Source organism: Cupressus sempervirens, chromosome 11 (genome assembly GCF_028749045.1).
Source record: "Cupressus sempervirens isolate cs-2001-9-10 chromosome 11, ASM2874904v1, whole genome shotgun sequence".
NCBI lineage: Eukaryota > Viridiplantae > Streptophyta > Pinopsida > Cupressales > Cupressaceae > Cupressus > Cupressus sempervirens.
Window position 1 is genome coordinate 771,272,835 of NC_143128.1, and position 24,881 is coordinate 771,297,715.

At 34.3% G+C, this 24,881-nt stretch overlaps 1 protein-coding gene across 1 annotated transcript; it reads right to left on the bottom strand.

The window, feature by feature from the left end:
- Window positions 1–21,821: 21,821 nt before the first annotated feature.
- ATXR6 (TRITHORAX-RELATED PROTEIN 6) lies at window positions 21,822–24,467 on the bottom strand. The gene is made up of 5 exons (XM_089810849.1): window positions 24,112–24,467; window positions 23,922–24,002; window positions 23,517–23,746; window positions 22,556–22,656; window positions 21,822–22,443 (listed from the first exon to the last, which is right to left on the bottom strand). Exons 1-5 carry the CDS (start codon window positions 24,398–24,400, stop codon window positions 22,071–22,073), a joined length of 1,074 nt encoding a protein of 357 aa, XP_089666975.1. The 5' UTR covers window positions 24,401–24,467; the 3' UTR covers window positions 21,822–22,070.
- Window positions 24,468–24,881: the final 414 nt, after the last annotated feature.

The window sequence follows — 24,881 nt, forward strand, 5'->3', positions numbered from 1 at the left end:
TCCTTTGTTCATGCTTATATGATTCATTTGCCTTTTTAGTGCAAGAGCTCTGCTAGTGTTATTTATTTCAAATGTGCTTTCAAGGGATTTGAGTATAAGATATGTAGTTTTTTGTTTTGCCAAGTACTATGTGGTTCCTAACTACATCTACTATTAATTTCATGGTTTTTTTGTTATTCTCAATTCATAGATTTTTCTAGTTCATTTCCAGGTTTTGTCCTTTTGTCTTTTACATATGAATCAACTTGTCCTCTTTTAATATCATCATGATTCTTAACTTCCATGTTGTGAAGTTGTTAGCACCTTCAAGGTGATCCTCAAATAGGATTGTGTTTGTCATTTTAAAGAATGGAATGTGATTGCACTATTAAGGTAAGTAATCTCATTTCTCAAGTTTAATTTACATCTTCCTTAACAAGGCTCTAATACCATGTAAATGTTAATCAAACTTATGATCAAACAAGTAATGGAATAGTAATTTTTCAAATTTGATGGATACCAATATTTAATTTGCTTTCAGATGATAATCAAATTAGTGAGGATCTAAATTACGACAATGTTGAAGATTGTATGGCAAATCTAAATATATATTTTGATCTCTATTCAAAAGTCATTGATTCAAAAAGAGAATGCATTTATGAATTTTCTTGCATATTTATTAGTTCTGGTTTATATTTATAATGTTGTACGGGACATTGATATGTCTTATCAGGAAGAGACGCAAAAGTATAATGAATTCTTTAATAGACCCAATACTAATAAGGTGTGATTAAGGAATAAAAAAAATCCATATAAAAGACCTTCAATATGCATATCCTATGATGGATCATTTGCTTGATCCAATATATTTAGAACATATTTTATCAACACTAGATCGATATTGTGCAATAGATCATTTACTTGATCACCAAGAGATACTATATAATCTAGAAGTACATATTTATATATACTTAGTTGACTATGCATAGTTTCAATTAACTACAAGAATAATTGTTGTGAGAAATTCAAGGCATGATAATTTAGCACAAGGACTATGTGAGTGTGTATGAATGCATGTATATCAGTTTATATAATACATATATGCACATTTGCATAGTCACCATAATTAGTGTAACGCCCCGCCAAGGGATCCAAAAGAATTAACCTAAAGTTTTACTAAGTTTGCTAAACATTTTTTTTTTTTTTTTTTTTTTTAAAGTAAGAATGTATAACATACACATCAAACACCTAGTAGCGGAAGCAATAACATGTAATCATCAACAAACATACATAACCAGTTACATTCCTTAAGGATCCCAAGACGTTGAGTCACATTTAAATTTAATTAATTCTAAGTCTAACAACTACTACCTCCACATGAAAGAATAATCAAAAAGTCCAATGTCCATAATATACATTTTCTCTGAATGCCTCTTGGCAAATTAATTCGGAATGCTCAATCATCCACTGTACATGTCACAGGGTATGAAAGGCTTAAAAGAATATACATATGTAAAGATAAAGATACATCATCCTCAAATCCATGATACAAAGTACGGTAAAATAAATGAAACTAATAACATACCTGATACATCCATACATCCATAATGATAAAACATCTATCATAAAATCTAACCATCCATCATAATAATCCAAGAACATAGTGAAGGTAAATGCCAACCAAGAAAGCTCTAGCCACGGTGACCACGGATGGATCTCAATGGTAAGAGTAAAAAGCACTACCACCCGACCGCGTGGAACCTAAATGGTCCACTCCCACCGTGCTGAGGAGATAGTCTCAAGTCCCAAACAAGGTATCAAACACAAAACACAAGTACTCTCTAAGTCTGGGAAATCCTAAAAGTACACTAACGCAAAGGCTCCAACATAGATAGACATCTAGACCCAGAGGCACCACAAAGACATGTAGGAAACCTGCTATGCAAGCGGGAAAGTGTCATCACAAAAGTCACGTAGAAGTTACCCGAGCAATCCCTTAGGAATCCCGGGTCCCTAGTGATTCCTGCGGCCACTAGTATCCTCTCGTACTGACGAGGCATACTGCGGAATGCAAGGTCGTAACCAAGCATTCTTTCTACCCCATCCTAGCCTGTACTAGCACTCATGGCATGGGAGAGAACATACAATTATCTTATTAGGTTCATTTAAGTCAGTATTTAGGTGAGATGTTTTCACTTGTTAACACAACTTACAATGGGTTACTCCAGGCAGCCTCTTAGGGCCCCGATCCCCATTGCAAGCCACTTCCCGACACTACACATAGATAACCTACCCTAGGCTCATGAAGTCACAAATCAAAGAATCATAATAAAATCACCTCAGTCCTATACAAGCAACTGAAAAACATCATAAAAGATAATCCACAAAATTTACATCAGTTCTTCATGAGCAACAGGTAAGCATCAAATAATAATCATATGATCACAACAGTTCTCTATCAGCAATTGAAGGCATCAATGATAAATCACAAAAATCCAATGGTTCTCCAATGAGCAACCAAAAAGTATCCTAATAATAAATCACAATGCTGATCAAAGACTCCAAAATGGTCAAGTCAACACATGACATCATCAAGAACATAACAAACACTTCAGTCCTCTCAAGCGACCGAAAAGCAATCCAAGTATAACTAATCGATGACTCAAAAATGGTTATCAAATATAACTGATCGAGACTCGAAAATGGTTAAGTCAGGTATCTCATAAACATACACCTCAGCTTCACACAAGAAGACTAAAAGCAGTAACAACTAGTAAATGCAATCATGTCATAGAGCACTCCATCACATTACCATGGTCGGGATTAAGAAAGATCGAGACCAAATCATCATAACATCACATTCACAACCCCGAGCCTCTAGTAACAACCTAAACTGGTCAGTACTAGAACAACCCCCAACACCCCCAAACATAAGCAGTACAAAGAACACATAAAAAGGACAATCTACAATTTGGTTGAATTAGAAAACACATAGTTTGAGTTAAACAAGAGGGTTTCAGTTTCAGTGTAGAGTTCAAGTAAATAATCTCGTATTTCAAATTGGTTGATAATATACTATTGAGCCAATGTAAGGTCTCTATTCCCAGTTTCATATATATTTTAAGTAATAAGTTTTCATAGTTTACTTTACGAGTTAACTCATTCTTGTCTTAGATAAATCTTGACTAAATAATAATCATTTATTAATTATTAAAATAATAATAATTGATTATTAAATTAATAATAAAAATCTCAATTTCATTAATAATCAAATTTTTTTTTTAATAATAACATAATTATGATATTTCTTATTAACTTACTTAATCCCAAAACCAATTTACCTTACTAAATTAATAATATTTATTTATTTAATAATAAATAAATAATTAATAAACAATGTCTATTAACAAAATTCTCTAATAAATAATATTCATAATCATTAATTAATTCAATAATAACAACTATGATAAACATTCATTTATTAAATAATATTTAATAAATATTAATAATGCATAAATATATATATATATATATATATATATATATATATATATATATATATATAATTAAACTGAATATATAAAACTTTATCATAACCTAACTAATAAATCAGAACAAAGTATGAACAAGCGATATTAAATCGCTACCGACTGCTGTCGCAGCTAGGTACTACTGCGTCAGCAGTACCTGCTGTCGCAGCAGTATCTACTGCGACACGCGACAGTGAAAGGACGGGTGGGGGTGTGGGTCAACGACCCCCCCCCCACCCCCATATAAATATAAATTTTAAATTACTTCCTTTTTTTATTATTATTATTATAAAATATTTTATCATAATTATTATGTTTGTAAAATAAAATTTTTAAATAAATAAATTTATTTTATAAATTTTATACAGATACTACATTTTATAACCAATTCTTTTCAAATATAAATTTAAAAATAAACAAAGCTTTCCTACTTAATAAAATCTAATTTACTTTATTATAATTTTGTAATTAAAAAAATTTAATAAAACAAATTTATATACACATATTTTATTATTTTAATTACTTTTAATAACATTTACAATATTGATCTGATAAGAGAAATATTTTCAATCCATTCAAATTTTCTAATTTCTATATATATATATATATATATATATATATATATATATATATATATATATATATATTCTTTCTAGACATATTTTAACAATACAATTATCGAAGATTCAGAACCAAGAACAAGAGATTCATGTCATGAAGCCCAGAGACTTGATTTTAACAATCACAAAGAAGACTGGAACACCATCTTGCTTAATTCAATTAGTGATCAAAACACAAGACCCTACCTGAACCTGATGCTAACACGCAACCTTCCGAGAATTGAGAGAAGATTCACTTCCAAAATTCGTCTCCAACCTTTGTTCCCAAATCCCGTGTCCAATATCTGCTCTCTCCAAAAAAATGAACCCCCAAGTTGTGATAAAGAGTTTTCTCCTCAAATCGGGACACTAATTGTGCGTTCCCCCAAGAGGACTCTTTGCTCAACTGAGTTAACTCAAAATTATCTTTTTATTAATCTTTGCTTTATCTTTTTAATGCATATTAAATGAATCATTAAATAACTTTATTTAATATTCCACTTGACTTCTATTTTTAATCTTTATTACTTTTAATCCCATGCGCACTTTATGAGATTAAAATAATATTATAATTTCCTCTTATTTTATCTTTTTAATTAATTTATTTATTTTCAACACATGCTCGCATCATGCAATCTTACAACTTTTAATAATTAATATATTTTCACTTTTTACTTTATTTTAGAACTTAATTGATAAAATATTTAATTAACTTAAATAACAATAATATTTAGCATTTATTTAAAAATGAACTCTAAATATATTATTATTAAATTAAATAAATATTATAATGTTCTAAATTATCCTTAAACTTTTATCTCCAAATTTAATTCTTTTTATTTAGTTAATTTCTAAATTAATTAAATATAATTAAATATTAAAATATCATAATAATCTTCTATTAAATTAAATCATTAATTAATCATTTTAATTAATTTCTTTTATATTTAAACTCATGCTTAGATCATGCGATCTAGAAACCTTTAATAATTTAATATTTTTCCCACTTTTAATTTATTTAAGAAACTTTAATTGATAAAATATTTATTAATTCAATTCATAATAATATTTAGCATTTATTTAAAAAAATGAACTCTAAATATATATTATTATTAAATTAAATAAATATTATCACATTCTAAAATTATACTTAAATTTTATATTTCCAAATTTAATTCTTTTTATTTAATTAATTTCTCAATTAATTAAATATAATCAATTATTAAAATATCATAATAATTTTCTATTAAATTAAATCATTAATTAATCTTTTTAATTAAACTTAATTAATAGAAAATACATCAAGGACTCATAAAGCAACATACGAAAACCCATCATAGAAAAATACATACTAAATCAAACAAAAGGGTTATAATCACGAAATAACATCATTTGATGCATTCGGAGAGTACTTAACTCAGATACTTGCCCTAATTATGAATTAGGACAATTGGCTAAAGGGTTTAGGAATTGGACTTAAGAGTTTATCTCCCCTCTCTTACCATTGAGATAATGCAATAGGGTACGCTCATCCTGGCAATTCAGGGAAGTCGATACCCGGTACCTGCAACCTGCATAAAATCCACGCATGTACAGACACAATATTCTAAGCTAAACAAACAATGGCAGGAAGTGGTGCATCGTGTAGATCCCGACTAGCAGGTGACTACGACTCCCTTCCTTAACCACATCAGAAACACCATACATAAAGAAAACAAACACGCACACCATACACATGCAGTATGGGGTAAGTATCCATAAGAAAGCACATGTGAGAATAAACCATCTAACTAATCATCATCGATAATTGAAAACATTGAATAATCATCATACATGCATGAAATATAGAGTACCAAGTCATCTCATCATATAATAAATTGAGTGTAAAACAACATCTGATAATCTGAAAGTAATGCTACTAAACATCAAGTATAAAACTGGCCTAAAAGAGTTTGGCAATTAAAACAAAATGTGAACTAGGGGTAGGCACTACAATTAGTTATCCTTATATTTGAACAGAGCTATTATTAAGCCAATAGGCTTCTCTCCTGGAAGACTTCAACCGGATTGTTTAGACAACTTGACAGTCTTATGCTACTAAACAAGAAAGTGGTGCTAGGTAAATGTATTCAAAAAATGTTGAGTTTGATGGGAGGTGGCACTAGGTAACCAACTAATGCGTAATCCTTGGGAACATTGGTTAAATGGTTTGTATTTCATGGTCTCCCTACATGGATGAATCCTTGAGGATCTGGTTATTGTCCTAGATGTCCTAGGAAATTTGTTGGGTATCAATAAATTTGCAAGTGGATTTGTAGAGAAAATGGGACAAGCTTTCTTGAAAGAAGATATAGAAGTGGTCAAAGTCTCAAATCTGTTATGCCAAACAGACTACCATTATACACTATGATAGTAGTGAATGTGTGCAGTAAATGGCTTCTCCATTGCACAAATACATCTTGCCTACAGATCTGCAATAAAAATTGACCAAGGGCTTTGTGTCCTTTGTTTATGCATAAGCTTCTTAATGTCCCATGGTAGTATCCTCTGTTAAATATGTGCTATGACTAGCAAGCACTTTCTGTCATATTGTATGCCTGAGGCTCTAACTAATGATTAATAGCATTGCAGTGTTAAATGATTGTGTAGAGAACATTTTTTTTATTGTTTCTACAATGCATATTTATAATTACTAGTTTTGTCTTCTTTCCCCAATTTAGTTTTTCATTGGACTAGTTATATAGTATGGAATTTATTATGTTTCTTTTACAATTTTGTTTGTCCTTGGACTAGCTATATGGTATGGAATTCATTATGTTTTTGTTGAATATAATTGCAGATAAGTATTTTAATCTTGTAACGAAAAGGAGACATCATTTATTAGTGCCTCTCAGATAAGATGCATGCCTACGAACACATTTAATATCCACTATAGTGGAAAATTCACACTAAATGCTCAGTTGCATTCCTATTTGCATTAATTTAGAAATTTGGTGTTTAGGATTCGTATGTATTTTAGGACTAGGTTGCCATTATATTGATTTGTGGGGATGAAAATTGTAATGTCCCCTCTTTAGTTCGACATGACATTGATCATGGATTTTGCCTATTCCAGACTCTCATAGGCAAATGGTGTGGAGAGAGAGTCAATTCTGCGGATCAGATGGTCATATCTTGCTCTTGAAGAAGTGTTAAGAGGTTATATTTTATTATTATGTGTTATTGGGGCCTACATGTTATAATTTTAAGTTGAGTTGCACTTTTTATTTTATAAAATTACTTTATTATAAAAAGTGCATTATAATGAGATTTTATAAAGGATGTTTCTAGAAGTTCTAGAAAAAGTGCATTATAATGAGATTTTATAAAGGATGTTTCTAGAAGTTCTAGCAACTTCTTAGAAAAGTGAATAAATAGAGGGTTGGGCCTCTCATTTTGGACATGCTTGGATTGGAGATTTCTTCTACTTCTTCCATTGTGGAGCAAATTTGTAGTCTCTTGGGTCTGCAAATTATTATTTGATCTTTGGAAACGAATCACTCCCTTGGATTGCCGACTTTGAGGGTGTGAAATATCACCTGAATCGTTGCATTTGAGGAGTTGGTAATTCAGCCATCTCATTTGGACTTCATTGAGATTCAGTTATAAGGGTTTACTTTGGTTGGAATAAGGGTTTCAGTTGTGCCCTAGCATTTGTGGATTGATTAACAGGGTTTGAAGACACAGTTGTGCATTATTTTCAGACTGCCAGTCCAGGGTTTGGACCCACGTTTTTGCTCATAACTCCTAATTGGCTTGACGGATGAATTTCATATTTTAGGGGGTTATTCAGCAACCCTAGGTGCCCAGATTTACTGCTTTTGGAGTGACAAAAAAATGCTGCAATATTTTTTATCTAGCAGCCGTACCAGGCCGTACCTGTACGGCCCTGTCAGTTGGGCAGCAGCAGCAATTTTGTGAGTCGGTTTGGGGCAGATTGTGAGGTCTTCATGTGGCATTAATTCAGCATTCATATCCGGCAAAATTGGAGCTATTCCAAGTGCACAAACTGAAGTTTTGATTGCCAAAATATTGCATGTTATGGATTAGAACAGTCAGCACTGTCATTGCATAAATAGTTATTTCCAGTCATTAATAACTGTTGTAAAAGTTTCGTCATTTGCATTCCAAATCTGAATTGGGTTATTGTTCATGTCATAACATTGCATTGTCAAGAGCTTGATGTATTAGAAGTGCATAGTTGTGACAGTCTCTCATTGTAATCAGTTCTATTTGCTGTCATAAAATCAGAATTGCATTGGACTTCATATTTGAGTTTCATATTGTCATCTATCTCTTAGATTGGTAGTGTTATAATATGGAATTATTGCTCATACATTATTGACATCATATATTGAGGTTTCGTTGTACAAAAATTAGTAATATTGCAGCCTTATTCGATTACATGCCAACTGTTTGACAAAATTCCTAAGTCCAGTTTGAGGGTTTCAGTGGCCTTTATAGTAAGGGTCATTACAGTGGTATCAAAGCTATAAGTCCTGCCATCCTGTGGAGGTCTTATAGGGAATTTGGAACAGCTGGATAGAAGGGAAAGTGTTTGACAAAATGTCAAAACACTAAAATCAGAACATTTATGTTTGAGCATGCGACAGAGGCTTTATAATTTCCGCAATACCAAAGCAAGACAAGATAGGATTTCAGACCTGCAGAGCGAACGGTCTAGCTCATCTGTACAGGTGGACATAGAATCCAGTCATACAGACACAGGGGAGGTATTCTTTGATCAAGACTACGACTACAATATGGATAGAGGTAGGAATATCAGTCCAGATCAGCGAGAGGAAAGATTTTTACAGTTATTAGACACCTTGGCACAGGGACAGTGATTAGCCGAACAAAGAGCACAGGAACAGAATCAGAGAATGGAGCTTATGATGCAGATGATGGCTCGTCAAATGGGGTTGAACGCTAACATAGGTGGAGGAAATAATCAGAATGGTAACAATCAGAATGGGAATAATCAGGATGGGATACATAATGGAGGCGAACAAATTGGGAACAATTTCGGTCATGCACCCCAGCAAGCTAGGACAGTGAGTTCGAGACCTATGATTCTCACGTTCCTTCCTAGAGCTCCAGAGCAGCCAGTACCAGAACCCCAGATCACTGACATACAGGATCAGCTGAGGAGAGATTGGAAAGCATGATGTCCAGATTTTACAACTGCAATCACCTTTAGAGAGTATATGGATGTGCGGATGAAGCATATGCCCCGTGGACATGATAGGACTCAGAGCTATGAGCTACGAAAGAAAGTAGGGAAACTTCAGTTACCATATTATGATGGCTCGGGGAAGTCTACAGCAAGAGCTTGGGTTCAAAAACTTGACACATACTTTCAATTGAACCCTATGTCTGAGGAAGAAGCTATTAAGTATGCAGCAATTCTCCTGGATGGGTTAGCACACGAGTGGTGGCATCATGGTATGATCACTATGGGTCATGCACACATTACCTCATATGTGGAGTTTACGAAGAGACTGATTGAACGTTTTGATAAGAAGGATCCAGAACTCCATTTCAAGGAGTTAGCTCAGCTTAAACAATGGGGATCATTGGAAACATACATTTCAGAATTTCAAAAACTTGCAGTGTTAGTAACAGATGTATCTGAACGGAGGCTATTGGTTTTATTTATGGATGGGCTAGTTGATCTGTTGAGAGGGTGGATTAAAGCTCTCAACCCTCCCACTTTGCAGGAAGCCATTAAGAAAGCTCGTGACATGGATTCCTCTTCAGCTTCTAAAAATAAATTTCAGGCAAAGAGTTTCCCTTCAGGAAAAGATAGGGACAGGAAACCCTTTCATAGAGAGGCACAGCTACCTAAGGAGGAAAGTAAGAGGTTGGACAAGGAGACACTTAATGACTTGCGTAGGAAGAAGCTATGCTTCTATTGCAAAGGCCCGTATGAGTACGGCCATGACTGTCCTATGAGGCCAAAAGGGAAGACCAACCGAGCAATGTGGGCTTATTACGAAGGCTCAGATTCAGATAGTTCAGAACATCATGATGAGGATCCTGAGGAAGCAGAGGGAGAGCAGGAGATAGACAGTGCAAGGCAACAATAGGGAACAAAGCTACATTTACAGGAAGCACGACTATCTAGTATCTAGAGAGAGGGATCTTTCAGACTTCGGGGAGTTTTGGCTGGGCAGAAGGTTATTACATTATTGGACACAGGTGCCACACATAATTTCATTGATGCACGATTCGTGGAGAAGCGTGGACTCATTACTGAGGAGTTCGTGGGACTAAGAGTCAAGGTAGCTGATGGATACACTCTTCATTGTGACAGGATGGTACGAGACCTACCTTTGTGCCTGAACAACTATGAGTTTAAGGCGAACTATCATGTGGTCAACATGGGTGACATGGATATAGTACTTGGAATGCAGTGGCTACATTCATTGAAGGTGGTTACCCTGAGACTAGAGGATATGGAGATACAATTCGAAGTGAATGGTAGGACTCATGTGCTTAAGGCTATCCGTAATGGAGACATCAGGACTATCTCATTTAGGCGGCTGGAGAGATTAACTAGGCATAATGATATAGAGTGGGCAGCAGTTTGTACTTTGACACCTACACAAGAGGAGCAACATAAGACGAAATATCATCCTGATATTCAGAAATTGAGGATTAAGTACGAAAAGGTATTCAGTGAGATTCCACCAGGCAGGCCACCGGACAGAGGCATTGAGCATATTATTGAGCTAGAGGAAGGTGCTAAGCCTATCATGATCACACCATATCGACACCCAAAGCGACTCGAGGATGAGATCGAAAGAACCATCGAGGAGTTGCTAGCTATGGGGCACATCCAACCAAGTAAGTCACCTTTTGCATCTTCTGTTGTTTTGGTAAAAAAGAAGGATGGAACTCTTCGGATGTGTGTTGATTACAGGGAATTAAATAAGAGAACCATTAAGAACAGGTATCCCATTCCTCGCATTGATGAGTTGATAGATGAATTGCATGGGGCTTGTTATTTCACGAAAATTGATTTGAGATCAGGATATCACCAGATCAGAGTCTGTGAACAGGATATTGAGAAAACTGCTTTCAGATGTCATTGTGGGCACTTTGAGTTTGTAGTCATGCCTTTCGGCCTGACCAATGCACCTGCCACTTTCCAGTCCACTATGAACAGAGTTTTCCACCATTAGTTGAGGAAATTCGTGCTGGTGTTTTTTGATGACATTTTGATCTATAGCCGATCATGGCAGGAGCATCTAGAGCATTTGGAGACAGTGTTGAGCATTTTACAGAAGGAGTCCTTGTATGCAAAAGAGTCCAAATGTGACTTAGGGATGACCGAGCTGTTATATTTGGGACACATTATTAGTGCAGATGGAGTGCAGATGGATCCTGAAAAGATTTGCGCTATTGTTGATTGGCCTCCACCAAAGAACCTTACACAGTTGAGAGGGTTCCTTGGTTTATGTGGTTTCTATCGCAGGTTTGTCAGTGGCTACTCACGACATGCAGCTCCCATGACAGATCTACTGAAAAAAGGGGAATTTGTGTGGACTCAGAAGGCACAGGATTGTTTTATGAGATTTAAGGAGATAATGACTACGTGCCCAGTTCTAGCATTACCTGATTTCACGAAGCCATTTGAGCTTCAATGTGATGCATCTGGAGAGGGAGTAGGTGTTGTACTTATGCAGAATAAGCACCCCATAGCTTATGAGAGCAGGAAGGTCAGAGGCCCCGAGCGTTCATTCAGTATATATGATAAGGAGATGTTGGCCATCATGCATGCTTTGGCCAAATTCAGACAATATCTTGTGGGTAGCAAGTTTTGTATTAAAACTGATCATAACAGTTTGAGGCATTTCTTGGGACAGCGGGACCTGAATGATCGCCAGCAAAAGTGGGTAAGTAAGTTGCAAGCATATGATTTTGACATCTCATATGTCAAGGGAACTCAGAATGTTGTTGCAGATGCTCTTTCTCAAAGACCACACCTCACTCTTATGGTTCAGATATCAGAGGATTGGCGACACTTGATTATAGCAGAGTATGCCAGGGATACATGGGCCTCCGATATAGTGGAGGGAACAGTGATTGATACCAGATACACACTTGTAGATGATTTAATCATTTACAAGAACAGGATTTACCTAGTCCCAGGATCGAAGGTTAAGCAACTGATTTTGAGAGCATTTCATGACTCACCGACAGCAGGCCATCCCGGGTACTTCAAGACTTACAGGTCAGTTCGAGAGCGGTTCACTTGGAAGGGGCTGAAAGCTGATGTTTTGCAGTACGTTTGAGAGTGTCTTGTTTTCCAGCAAAACAAACAAGAACACACCTATCCGGCAGGGTTCCTACAGCCACTTTCGATCCCTGACAGGAAGTGGGAGTGCATCTCCATGGACTTTATCACAGGTTTGCCCAAGGTACAAAGACGGGATTGTATTTATGTGGTGGTAGATAGATTAACAAAATATGCTCATTTCTTTCCTATCACCACTACCCACTCAGCAGCTCAGGTGGCAGAGGTTTTCTTTCGGGAGGTTTTTAGATTGCACGGATTGCCTCGGAACATTGTGAGTGACAAGGATAGCCGTTTCATGAGTCATTTTTGGCAGGAGGTATTTCGGTTATGTGGCACAGAGCTTACACCCAGCACTAGCTATCACCCACAAACCGATGGTCAGATGGAGATTGTGAACAAATGGGTGGAAGGGTATTTAAGGAATTATGTGGCAGCTCAGCAGCGAGCTTGGGTCAGATGGATATATCTCTGCGAGTATTGTTACAATACTACATATCACATCACTATACAGATGACACCCTTCATGGCACTTTACAGTTATGAAGCACCTAGTTTCTTAGATTTGTTGTTGGGCGACAGCCGGGTACCCAGTGCAGGAGAATTATTACAGGAGAGTAAGGATATAGTTGCTACTCTCAAAGATAATATTGCGAGAGCTCAGAACCAGCAGAAGCAGTATGCAGACCAGAAGAGGACTGAGCGTAGTTTTAAGGTGGATGATATGGTTTACCTCATGTTGCAGCCATACAGGCAATCTACTCTTAAGAAGAGTGGTGCAGAGAAACTCAAGCCATGCTATTATGGACCATTCAGGGTTATCAGGCGAATTGGTGAGGTGGCTTATGAGTTGGAGCTTCTGGCAGACAGCAGGGTGCACAATGTGTTTCATGTGTCCCGCCTCAAGAAGGCGTTGGGTCAGAATGTGGTGCCTTCCGCAGTATTACCTCCTTTAGATGATGAGGGAAAATTGATTTTAGTGCCAGAATCCATCCTGGAGAGCAGAGAAAAGCAGCTTCGTAGAAGAGTGATCAGAGAATACTTGGTTAAGTGGAAAGATCTACCTGTTGAGGATGCTACTTGGGAGGGGGAAGCTATTTTACAGCACCCGGCGTTGAGATTGCTTGAGGCCAAGCAATTTCAGGAGGGGCGGACTGTAATGTCCCCTCTTTAGTTCGACATGACATTGATCATGGATTTTGCCTATTCCAGACTCTCGTAGGCAAATGGTGTGGAGATAGAGTCAATTATGCAGATCAGATGGTCATATCTTGCTCTTGAAGAAGTGTTAAGAGGTTATATTTTATTATTATGTGTTATTGGGGCCTACATGTTATAATTTTAAGTTGAGTTGCACTTTTTATTTTATAAAATTACTTTATTATAAAAAGTGCATTATAATGAGATTTTATAAAGGATGTTTCTAGAAGTTCTAGCAACTTCTTAGAAAAGTGAATAAAGAGAGGGCTGGGCCTCTCATTTTTGGACATGCTTGGATTGGAGATTTCTTCTACTTCTTCCATTGTGGAGCAAATTTGTAGTCTCTTGGGTCTACAAATTATTATTTGATCTTTGGGAACGAATCACTCCCTTGGATTGGCGACTTTGAGGGTGTGAAATATCACCTAAATTGTTGCATTTGAGGAGTTGGTAATTCAGCCATCTCATTTGGACTTCATTGAGATTCAGTTATAAGGGTTTACTTTGGTTGGAATAAGGGTTTCAGTTGTGCCCTAGCATTTTTGGATTGATTAACAGGGTTTGAAGACACAGTTGTGCATTATTTTCAGACTGCCAGTCCAGGGTTTGGACCCACGTTTTTGCTCATAACTCCTAATTGGCTTGACGGATGAATTTCATATTTTAGGGGGTTATTCAGCAACCCTAGGCACCCAGATTTACTGCTTTTGGAGTGACAAAAAAATGCTGCAATATTTTTTATCTAGCAGCCGTACCAGGCCGTACCTGTACGGCCCTGTCAGTTGGGCAGCAGCAGCAATTTTGTGAGTCGGTTTGGGGCAGATTGTGAGGTCTTCGTGTGGCATTAATTCAGCATTCATAGCCGGCAAAATTGGAACTATTCCAGGTGCACAAACTGAAGTTTTGATTGCCAAAATATTGTATGTTATGGATTAGAACAGTCTGCACTGTCATTGCATAAATAGTTATTTCCAATCATTAATAACTGTTGTAAAATTTTTTTCATTTGCATTCCAAATCTGAACTGGGTTATTGTTCATGTCATAACATTGCATTGTCAAGAGCTTGATGTATTAGAAGTGCATAGTTGTGACAGTCTCTCATTGTAATCAGTTCTATTTGCTGTCATAAAATCAGAATTGCATTGGACTTCATATTTGAGTTTCATATTGTCATCTATCTCTTAGATTGGTAGTGTTATAATCTGGAATTGTTGCTCATACATTATTGGCATCATATATTGAGGTTTCATTGTACAACAATTAGTAATATTGCAGCCTTATTCGGTTACATGCCAACTGTTTGACAAAATTCCTAAGTCCAGTTTGAGGGTTTCAGTGGCCTTTATAGTAAGGGTCATTACAAAAATCGATGTGCAATTACCTGATATACTACAAGCATGGCATTTTTATCTTAACTCAATTTTATTTAATCTCTATATTAATTAAAGTAGAAGTATCTAGGTTAATTGTTTTGGCAGCTATGTGACAATGTGATAAAGATGTGTTTTGAGCTATTTTGAAGGGTTAATGATAAAATGTCATGGATATAAATTTATTTTTCTTAAAACATTCTTTTATAAATAAATTTCAAACATAATGAAAAAGAAAACTTTTTTATTTGATGTTGAAAATTTGTTCCATCTATATGAAAACCAAATTCATGCATCTTAATTAGTTGCTTAACTATTAGCATGATTTTACACTAGCAATTTCATGTTTTTGTACATGCAACGATAATCCGATAGGAGAATTGTGAAAATAATATATACCAAATCAAACCTTATGCATTTATTGCAAAATTTGTAACACAATAACATACATTCTTATGATAAATGGAACAAAACACAACAACTATATAAATCTTTAAAAATAGTTACCAAATAATTAAATTAAGATATATGTATTTATTATAATACTACAAAAAAATGATATAAACTTGATGAAAGATAAGCTTCAAATTTGATTGAAATTTTTTTGATTCCCTAAAATGCTTAAGTGTTTCCAAAATATGTGAAGATGCCACATAACATAAACAAACAAAATTTAACCCAACAATGAAAGTTTAACTACTCATAATGGAAATGTGAATTTATATGTGTTAAATTTGATATACCATTTAAGATTATAGGTTTATCTTTTATTCTAATCAAGAAATTTAAATATCCTTGATCACATTTATTTTTTATTCTTCTTTTATGCACATCATGTGCTAAGGGTATTGATTGAAAAATCAGATTATATAATAAAAATATTATTATTTTTAGACATCTTGAAGAAATTATTTTCTTACGATACTCATAAATAAATATAAATAATCTTGATATAATCTTAATTTAATTCAAGCATCGTGAATTGAGAAATGAAAAAAATATATATTTAAATATAACAATTTGGTTCATTTATATATATATGAAAAAAAATTCATATAATTAGATGAATTTTACAAACATCACAAAATTTAAAAATATACAAATATTTTATTATTAATTATTTTTATTTCTAATTTATGGAAAAACATATGCCTAGACGTTATGTTGTAGAAAGGAATAGAATATTCTAATAATCAAGTAACCATTCCCATCTTATAATAATATCTATAATCTATTTCATGTTTAACATTCATAACTAATTAAAAAAATTGAAAAATTGGATTTTTTTAAATCTTGTCAGAAAATTAATTGAAAAATTAAAAATTGAGGTCTTACAACTTTTTCGTCAAAATATTAAGTTCTCTCCCACAATAAGCCTATCGGCTTAATTAAGCTAGTAATTTAACTATTAACATGGTTCCACAAGGTTGTTGGAGCTCAAGGTTGCTGAGCTGGTCAAAAATACGGTGCCCTAATTGGTTCCCCTTGTAGACACCTAAATTTGATTACACTGCTTTGGTAATCTAATTTAGCCATCTCTAAAGGCATCATTAATTAAATTCTTATTTAATTAATCCTTTGCCATCCCTAGTTGATTAATTTAATTAATCATCTATAGTCCTAATTGATAAATCAAATAATCTATTATTTATCAATTAAATCCTTTTCTCCTATCTAATTCCAAAAATCCCCATTTATTAAATAAATCTATTTGATAAATGAAATCCTCAAATTCAAAAACCCCTAACCTATCTCTAATCCTCCATTTAGCCTAATCCACCCCATCCACCCATACTAACCAAGCTTAGCCACTAACTCACCCACCCTCATTAATGCCATCCACTTGCACATCTCTAACATCCCTAATCTAATCCTAAACCCAAGCCTAATCCACCCCCTAATGTTATCACATTCCTTAAACAAGTTTAAGACTTTCCTAATCCAAACCAAAGTCTCCCCTCAAAAAAACCAACCACTAAGTCATGAGTGCTCTTACAAAACATAAAAGACTCTTACAAGCCCACTCATGACTCTTACACCCATCTTCCACACTCTTCCCTCTTCCACACTCATTCCTCTTACATCCCTCTTACATACTCAACCCCACTCATCATGCCTTTAACCAACCCTTTACCCTACCCTCTCACACTCATCCTCCTTGTGACAAGTGTCACCTTCCCATTGGTGCTAAACAAGCACAATCCATGTGCTCTCCTTTGAGTGCATCCTAGCCCTCCTTAAGCCTTCATCCATCCTTGCATCTAAGCCCTCCATCCCTCTACCCCTTAGCCTATAAATTGAATCCCATCCTAAGCCATTTCATCAACAATCTTTGAGCTAAAGTTACCATGCTATTTTGAGAACCAAAGCCATCAACCATACCCTTATAATGCCAAATTGAGAGCTCACAAAGCTACCAATTTGCCATTACCCATCTCCATTGAAGCAGCTTTTGAGCATCTTGAGCATACATCCACAGCAAAAGGACACATCTACATAATCAAGAAAGCATGGAGTGTTTTCTCTTGTGAGGTTTGCACTTCTTGTTTGCTTTCTTTGTCTAAGCATATATGTGAATTTAGTTTTTGGTTTGTGAATGTTTACTTTATTTGTAAATGTTCTTTGCATACTGATTCTGGTTCTACACCCCTAGCTTATTTGTTTTTCCTTTGGTTTTTCATTTGCTAGGCTTGCCTGCTCTTTTAGAAGCTATTTTTTGTTTTGTCAAGTTCTCCTGGCCTTTTATGGCCTATTGTTTCTTGTTGATTTTCTTCATGCTCAGGACTTAATGTTGCTTTCTTTTGATTACTGTTGGGTTTTAGGCACCCCTTAAAACCTGTTTTACTTAATCAAAAACATGGTTCTACATTAAATGAGTGGCATGGTTTTATATTATTTTGAAGTTTCATTTTCTTGTGAATCAATCTTGTAATCCAAATAATGTATCATATTAATGGTATTTGAAAAGCACGAGGTCTTTTTATTCATCGCAAATATAAAATATATTTTCAACATCATCATGCTTTTATTTTACTTGGTGAAAAGTCTAAACAATTATATTCATTATGAACTATTTATCAATATTGTTAGAGTAGAGAACTAACACTTGTACCTTTGAAGAGTACAAGGGTTAAGTCTAAACACTTATATTCATTATGAACTATTTATCAATATTGTTGTAGTAGATAACTAGTACTTGTACCTTTAAAGGATACAAGAATTATGCTATAGTTTTATATATTAAATGGTATCATTGAATATAAAAATCATTTAGAATGTATAAGACTATTAAAAGAAGTAGATTATAGCTTTAAAGTTTCTTCAATATAGATCCCTATCTTTTCATTTAGCTGCACAATGGTAGCAAAAACTTTGTTATCATCTTTTCGAATAACAGAAGAATTTCCTACTTGAAGTCAAGATCATTGTTTTTCTTAATCAACCATATCGTTTTAGAAGCTTTATTTTCGCATAAAGTCTTATTCCAAAATCTTAACCATCTATTTACTAAAGTCAAATTTTCTTCCATTTATTTTGCCTCTATGCACCCACCAAAGATCATGTTTATAAACTTATATTTGATCTTAATCTAGATTATATACTTAACTCATATAAACAAATGAAAATTGTTAGTAGATTGAAGGTTATTATAGACTAGCATTAAGATGTAACTTCAAGTTCTTTTATATTTTAATTTAGTATAAGATTTTCAAACTCCAATGAATTTTAGATTAATATAGAATATTTTTTAAAATTCCCTTGAATTTCACATTAGTATTAAGATGCATTATCTTTGAATTTCTTTATATTTTAGATTAGCATAGGAATTTTTCAATTCCCTTGAATTTTTTGTTAGCATTAAGATTTTGGGCAATTTATTTATATTTTATTATTATTTGAAACTCTGTAGCTCCCTATAAAATATTATGGTGTATAGAAATGCATGTCTAGAATAGTGTACAAATCAAGGGGCGCAAGCACCAAAGTTCTTGCCTTTAGTGTCGTGGTTATTGGAGTAAGAGATGTATAGAGTTGTACATCTAACATTGAACTTGAAATGGAATGAGAGCTTTTAATTTGTGAAGAATCGGCAAAAGATTAGTTCTGCTTAAGCAGACCTGGTTCTCGAGTACATCGATGTGTAGTGAGATTTCTAAGAGGTACAATCCTGAGGATTCAATCCTGAGGATTCAATCCTACCAAGCTAAGGAAGAATCGTTTTAGTTTTAAAAATATAAGTAATAGATTATAAAGTTTATAGCTTCTGATTCAAAATTAGTCTTGGATCTCAAATTTGCCTTAAAAGAGAAAAAACTTTCAAGTTTCAATTGTTTCCTTCAAAAGATATCCTATCTTTAAAATTTTGAAGCATTTAGTTTACATAATCTAAGATTTAATTTGTCACTACTTGTAACTATTATTATATTGAACTAAATCAAATACTCTTCTATATGAAGATATATAAATTAAGCTAAATAAATTGTTCTCAGATATATATAATTTAAAATAGTAAGAAAGAAGAAATATTAATCAAAAAAAACATTCATTTCATATGTACAAAGATTTTATTGTTAAAATGGAATAAAATATATAATACATAAAATAAATTAATCATATTAAATTTCTTAAAAATATATAATAAGTATTTGCTTTATTCAAATAAGAATATTTAGTATCTATAACTCTTAATATTCTTAAAGAGAAATTTAAGATATCAATATTAATATTTTAACATATTTTTAACGTCCTTATCAATTATATATAGAGTTTGAAAATCTAAAAATCTCTATAAGTTTTGGTTAATTAAACATCCCTTTAAAAATGAAATAATGTTCAATAAAATTGGAGGAATGATAAAAATGAAAATATTAGAAAAAAAAATTAAAAGTCTAAATATCAATTAATATACTAGCTATTAACCTTACAAGGTTTGACAATGACCATACTTTATGTTTTTAACCATTTGTAATATTTGTGAATTCTTGACATGTCTAAAAAATGAATTTTATGTTCGTTTCTTCAATAGGTAGAGGACATGCGGAGTATGGTACCAAAATTTCATGACAAGTGTCTCCTAAATCTTCTAAAAAGTTGTGGCACATTACGAACAAATGGCTTTAGCCCATGTTCAACTACCATTGTTTGGCTGTCATTTTTGTCTTTGTTTTGCTACAAATGGCCTTGATTAGATTCTTCCTCTATTGGAATGCTTTAATTTTTTTGAGTAGAAATGCAAATTTTGGGTATAGCCATTCAGTACAAGAAAGTCGATCTAAGGAGATTATCAATTCCTATAAATGTGATGCATTTTCATGATCTTTCAATGGGCACTCTACTTCTATTAGATCAAATGCCTAAATTAGCATTTTTTAATAGCTCCAAAAAACATCATTTCAATTGATGTAAGGAAGGTAATGGGCTTGGATAATCTAGAAAATATGTAGCCTTCCATTCCTTTAATTGAAATTAGTTTTTTTAATGTTGTGTGTATAGGTACCATGGTTTTCTAGTTACCTTTCCATTATCTTAAAACTAATTTTTGTTGACAAGCAATGATCAGATAAAATATTACACTGCAACCAAATAGGAGATTACAAATGTTGTATAAGAATTTGGCCTATTGTCCTTCCAATGATTAATTTAATGATTTCATTGAAATGAACCCTTTTTTATGTTGCTCCATCACTAAGGTCATCACATCAATGTCTCCAACATCACTAACATAGGATTTACATATGAGGTTAACAAACTTTTGGCCGCTATTAATCTCGAGGTAGTGCTTCTAGCGACTTCCAAAGTTAGCAAAGGACCATGGATAATATGGTATGCTTCATCACACATGTCAAATCATGAGATTTTAGAGTGCAATAACCAATTCAAACTTCCTCCTTTTGCTCACCACAAGTTTACCTTGCCATAAACAGTCTATGCAAGAATCCTTAAAGAAAATGCAAAGAGCCACCTACGAGGACGAGAGAAAGGTGAGCATATGAGGGCTGCAAAGATGGGTAGGTGGAAAATTAAGTATTGGTGCTCAAATTGACATGCCCCTCATCTAAACTAAGTGCATCATCTCCTTTAACAAGCTCAAATTTTGATTACAAAAAAGACAAGAAAGCATGAGCTACGAATGTTTAAAAAAATATGCTTGAAAGAATCATAATCGTTCAAAAAATTACCTCACATAGCAGGCCTGTTATTCTTCATAAACCAAGAAAATTAAAGAAAACCGCACATTTTAAACTCACAGATAGTGTCATCTACTTCCAAGTAGAGCTTGGAATAGTTAAATTTTCTGCAATAGTGATCCTTGCAAATTAGTAATGAAGACGTGGCATTGGATATGGCAGTGAACCAAAAATTGCCAAGAGAAAAATCAAACAATAATCTAGATGAAAGGACAAGCCAGCGTGTCACATTTAATGCAAAAGTACGAGTCCAAAAGATTTTTTTAATTTCTTTTCAATTTTTGTTTCAAAATTAGATTTTTCTCATTACCTTTATTAGTAAGAGTGAATAGAAAACTAGATAAATGACCTTTTCTAAATTTAAAAAATATAACAAAGTGACATATTATGAAAAAATCTTTAAAGATACATTAATTTTCAAATTCTATTAGTTAAGCAATAATTGGTTTTGAGCCTGAATGATTCCACTAATATAAGATATATAAAAATAGGTGAAGGGTAAAGAGAAGGATATGATAAGCTCCCTTAATCAGCAGGATTTCCAATGTAAACTAATTGTCAAAGAACACTGGAGAGACCAAATGAAACATGTTCAACCAAGCTTTGCCAGCATTTTGGAAGTTTAAGCAAACTTTTAAATAATTGCCGTGTTAAAAAAAATTAAGATACACTCCAAGATATTTACCCAGACAATCAAATGATGATCATCGGACTTTCGTTGATCATGAAGGCCGCTATAATGGGCAAATTTAGCCCATCAATCAAATACACGAATACTGAAAAAAAAATGGACTACGCCCCTGGCACGGAAACATTTACATCCTATGCCTTATTTTGCCTGGGAAGTCATTAGACAGCCATTCAAACAAAATGGTGTGTTGGATACTCCTGCTCATAACCATTGTAATCATAATACAGCCTCTCTCCCTTGCAAATATCTCTAATTGCAACAAGGAGAACTCTCGCCTTCCCATCCACATTAAATCTCACACATTTCAGATTTTGTTTTTTTCTGCCCTCTGGTGTGTGGTTATTTATGCCATTGATGAACCTTGCTATATTGCTACGCTTATCAGGACAAATAACTAGGGTTTCAGACCGCTCCGTTGTATAAAGCAAGGTCATCATACTGTCTCCTTCATCCTCCTCTCTATTTCTTAAATAATCCACGTCACCCACATATTCAGTGATTATGGTCAGATCCTTTATGAAGTTATCAGCCTCCACTGTAAATCTGGCATAAGGAACTCAGTTAAATTTAGAAATGGAGCATGGTTTTATTATGATACACTTACTCTACAACAGCTTAAATATGCGCATGAAGTGGAAAAAGCTTTAGTGGTTACCCTTCTATTGAATCATAAACAACCATTAATGGAGGCCATTCTCCTCTTTTGTACATAGCCTGACAAAATTCCAGTGCGGCTTTGTCTTCTCTAGGCATAATCTGTGAAAAACCCAGGAAATGGCATGAGCTTCAAAAGGACATATGATCTTTAACAAAAAAAAATTAGCACGCTGACAAATATTTTTTAGCGGGCTGCAAATTCATCGGTACCTGCACCGTGTTCTAATAATATCAATAGCATTGTGACTCTTAAAACTGAGTCTTGAAATGTAAAATCCTATTAACCATTCCCATTTAAGAGTGGTATTAAAATACAATAGCAATTTTCATGGGAATACACAAAAGGGCATTGGACTGGAGAAATGAACCTATACAAAAATGTCATTTCAGATCTAAGCACTAAGGGTAAATAAGTACAGTACTTGGCGAATTGAAATAAAACCCAACCATAAAGCCAGGCATTTTCTAGTTCACGACAAATACTAACCCTCATCCAAAATGATGGAAGTATGTAATTTACATTGCAGATTTGCCAGACTTGTATTGGCCCACACAAACTGTGGAGGTTTCAGGTCAAGCTTCACAGAGATCACCTGGCCCTCTTTCAACATTAACATTTCAAAAAACCGAGAACCACAAACTTCTTTGAAATACCAGAGATTCTTATAGTTTAGCTAGTGGTTTCAGTTACAGTTACTGATATAGAATGAATGTGTAGCTCTGGCTTGAGAGTTTCGAGTGCTATCTGACGGACTTGAAAAATATTTATAACAAAATGCACATGTATTCGACTCTTGACACACTGGGGAAAGGTTAATTACAAACGGAAACAGGGGATCATTTTAGTTAAACTGAAATGGCAGCGTTGCATTCAGTTTATCCATAAGCCTTATTGTACTTTTGGCAAAGGTTATAAAATCTGCTCTATGTAATAAGCATGAGAATGTTTAGGGCCATACCTGCATGCCCCCTTTCTCCGAAGCAGCTTGATTGGCAGATCTAGGAGCCATGCCAGGCATGTATGTGAGTTCATTACTGAACTCCACCCCTGAGCTAGTAAGGGCGGTAGCTAAAGATCCCATTTGTTCTAATCTTCTCTTTAGGTCTTTAGTTGGGACAAATGGCAGCAATCTTCTCTTCTTCTTCGACACAATCATAGAAGTAGAGCGCCGTTTCCGTTTTCTTGACTCTGTTCAAACACAATAAGTAAAATCACTTAGCCTTAAAAAAATTAGCAAATAAAAAACACAATACAAAACATTGAAATGTTTCTTCAGCCCACCAAATTGTGCCACTAAAAGATCAAGAGCAACAGAATCAAACTGGCATTCATATATCCAAACTTCAGGCCGAATGTCTCATACCCTGATGTAATGGATGAAGATCCTGGGAAGACCTTCTGATACGAAAGAAATCGATGATTTTAGTTTGCACCAGAGGAAACTCTGCACAATAGATCCCACAAGTTTTTCATGGTTAGCAGTGAGAAAAAGTTGGGGGAAAAGCAAAAATGAAAGGAAAAATCGAAATGGGTATTGAATGAGATCCTGATACCTTTGATTGGAGGCTTCTTACAAGACGGGCAGAACCAAGAATCTGCGGGGATCCGAACAACAACGGGGCGAAGGCAGTACATGTGATACCCTTTGTCACATTTATCACATAGGAGCATTTCAGATTCTCTATCGCCGTGCTCGCATTCTTCGCACAATGTATCATCGGGAGAGCAAGGCCTGGGAGCCTGTGTACGCTTCCTCACCCTCTTGTTAATGCTTTCTTCCATTGATGCCACTACCGTCATTGTTAGCATCTCAGTGCAATCAAAATCAATGCATTCGAGCATTTACAAACACAGAACGAGAGGAAAAGTAGGTCACAAAAAATTTGAGCTATTTTTCAGGTTCCCGCGCTGTTTTTCGCGGGAACAAAATTGTTTTCTTTTAAGCCCTTAATAGGGGAGAGGCACCAGCAGTGGAGCGGGCTAACTTTGTCAATAGATAGTTCTCACATGGAATGTCGTGAGACTTCCGTTTTTTTTAACAAACGTAAAATAGACACTTAACTAATTATAACTAAGGTTTGAAGCTGCCACTCATCACGCAAGTTGTCGAAATAATCCATTTAGTTCAGAGTGTCCAAATATTGACTTTTTAGACATTTGACCAAAGCTCAATAATAAAATTGTCAATAGATGATTGTTTAGACATGATTTCTTATGAAAATATATACAAATACATGTTATGAAAGCAACATATTAAATACTTAAAGACTCCTCATATTTTTAAATAACATTTATTTTAGTTATATTTTATTCTTATATGAAA

What these genes read in the sequence shown, in the direction of transcription:
- ATXR6 (XM_089810849.1), bottom strand. Translation starts at nt 24,400, where the DNA reads ATGCTCGAATGCATTGATTTTGATTGCACTGAGATGCTAACAATGACG. An exon ending in TCTTCATCCATTACATCAGG is followed by an intron (nt 23,747 to 23,921) that starts GTATGAGACATT and finishes GTGTTTGAACAG; the next exon opens with AGTCAAGAAAACGGAAACGG. An exon ending in CGGAGAAAGGGGGCATGCAG is followed by an intron (nt 22,657 to 23,516) that starts GTATGGCCCTAA and finishes GGTTTTTCACAG; the next exon opens with ATTATGCCTAGAGAAGACAA.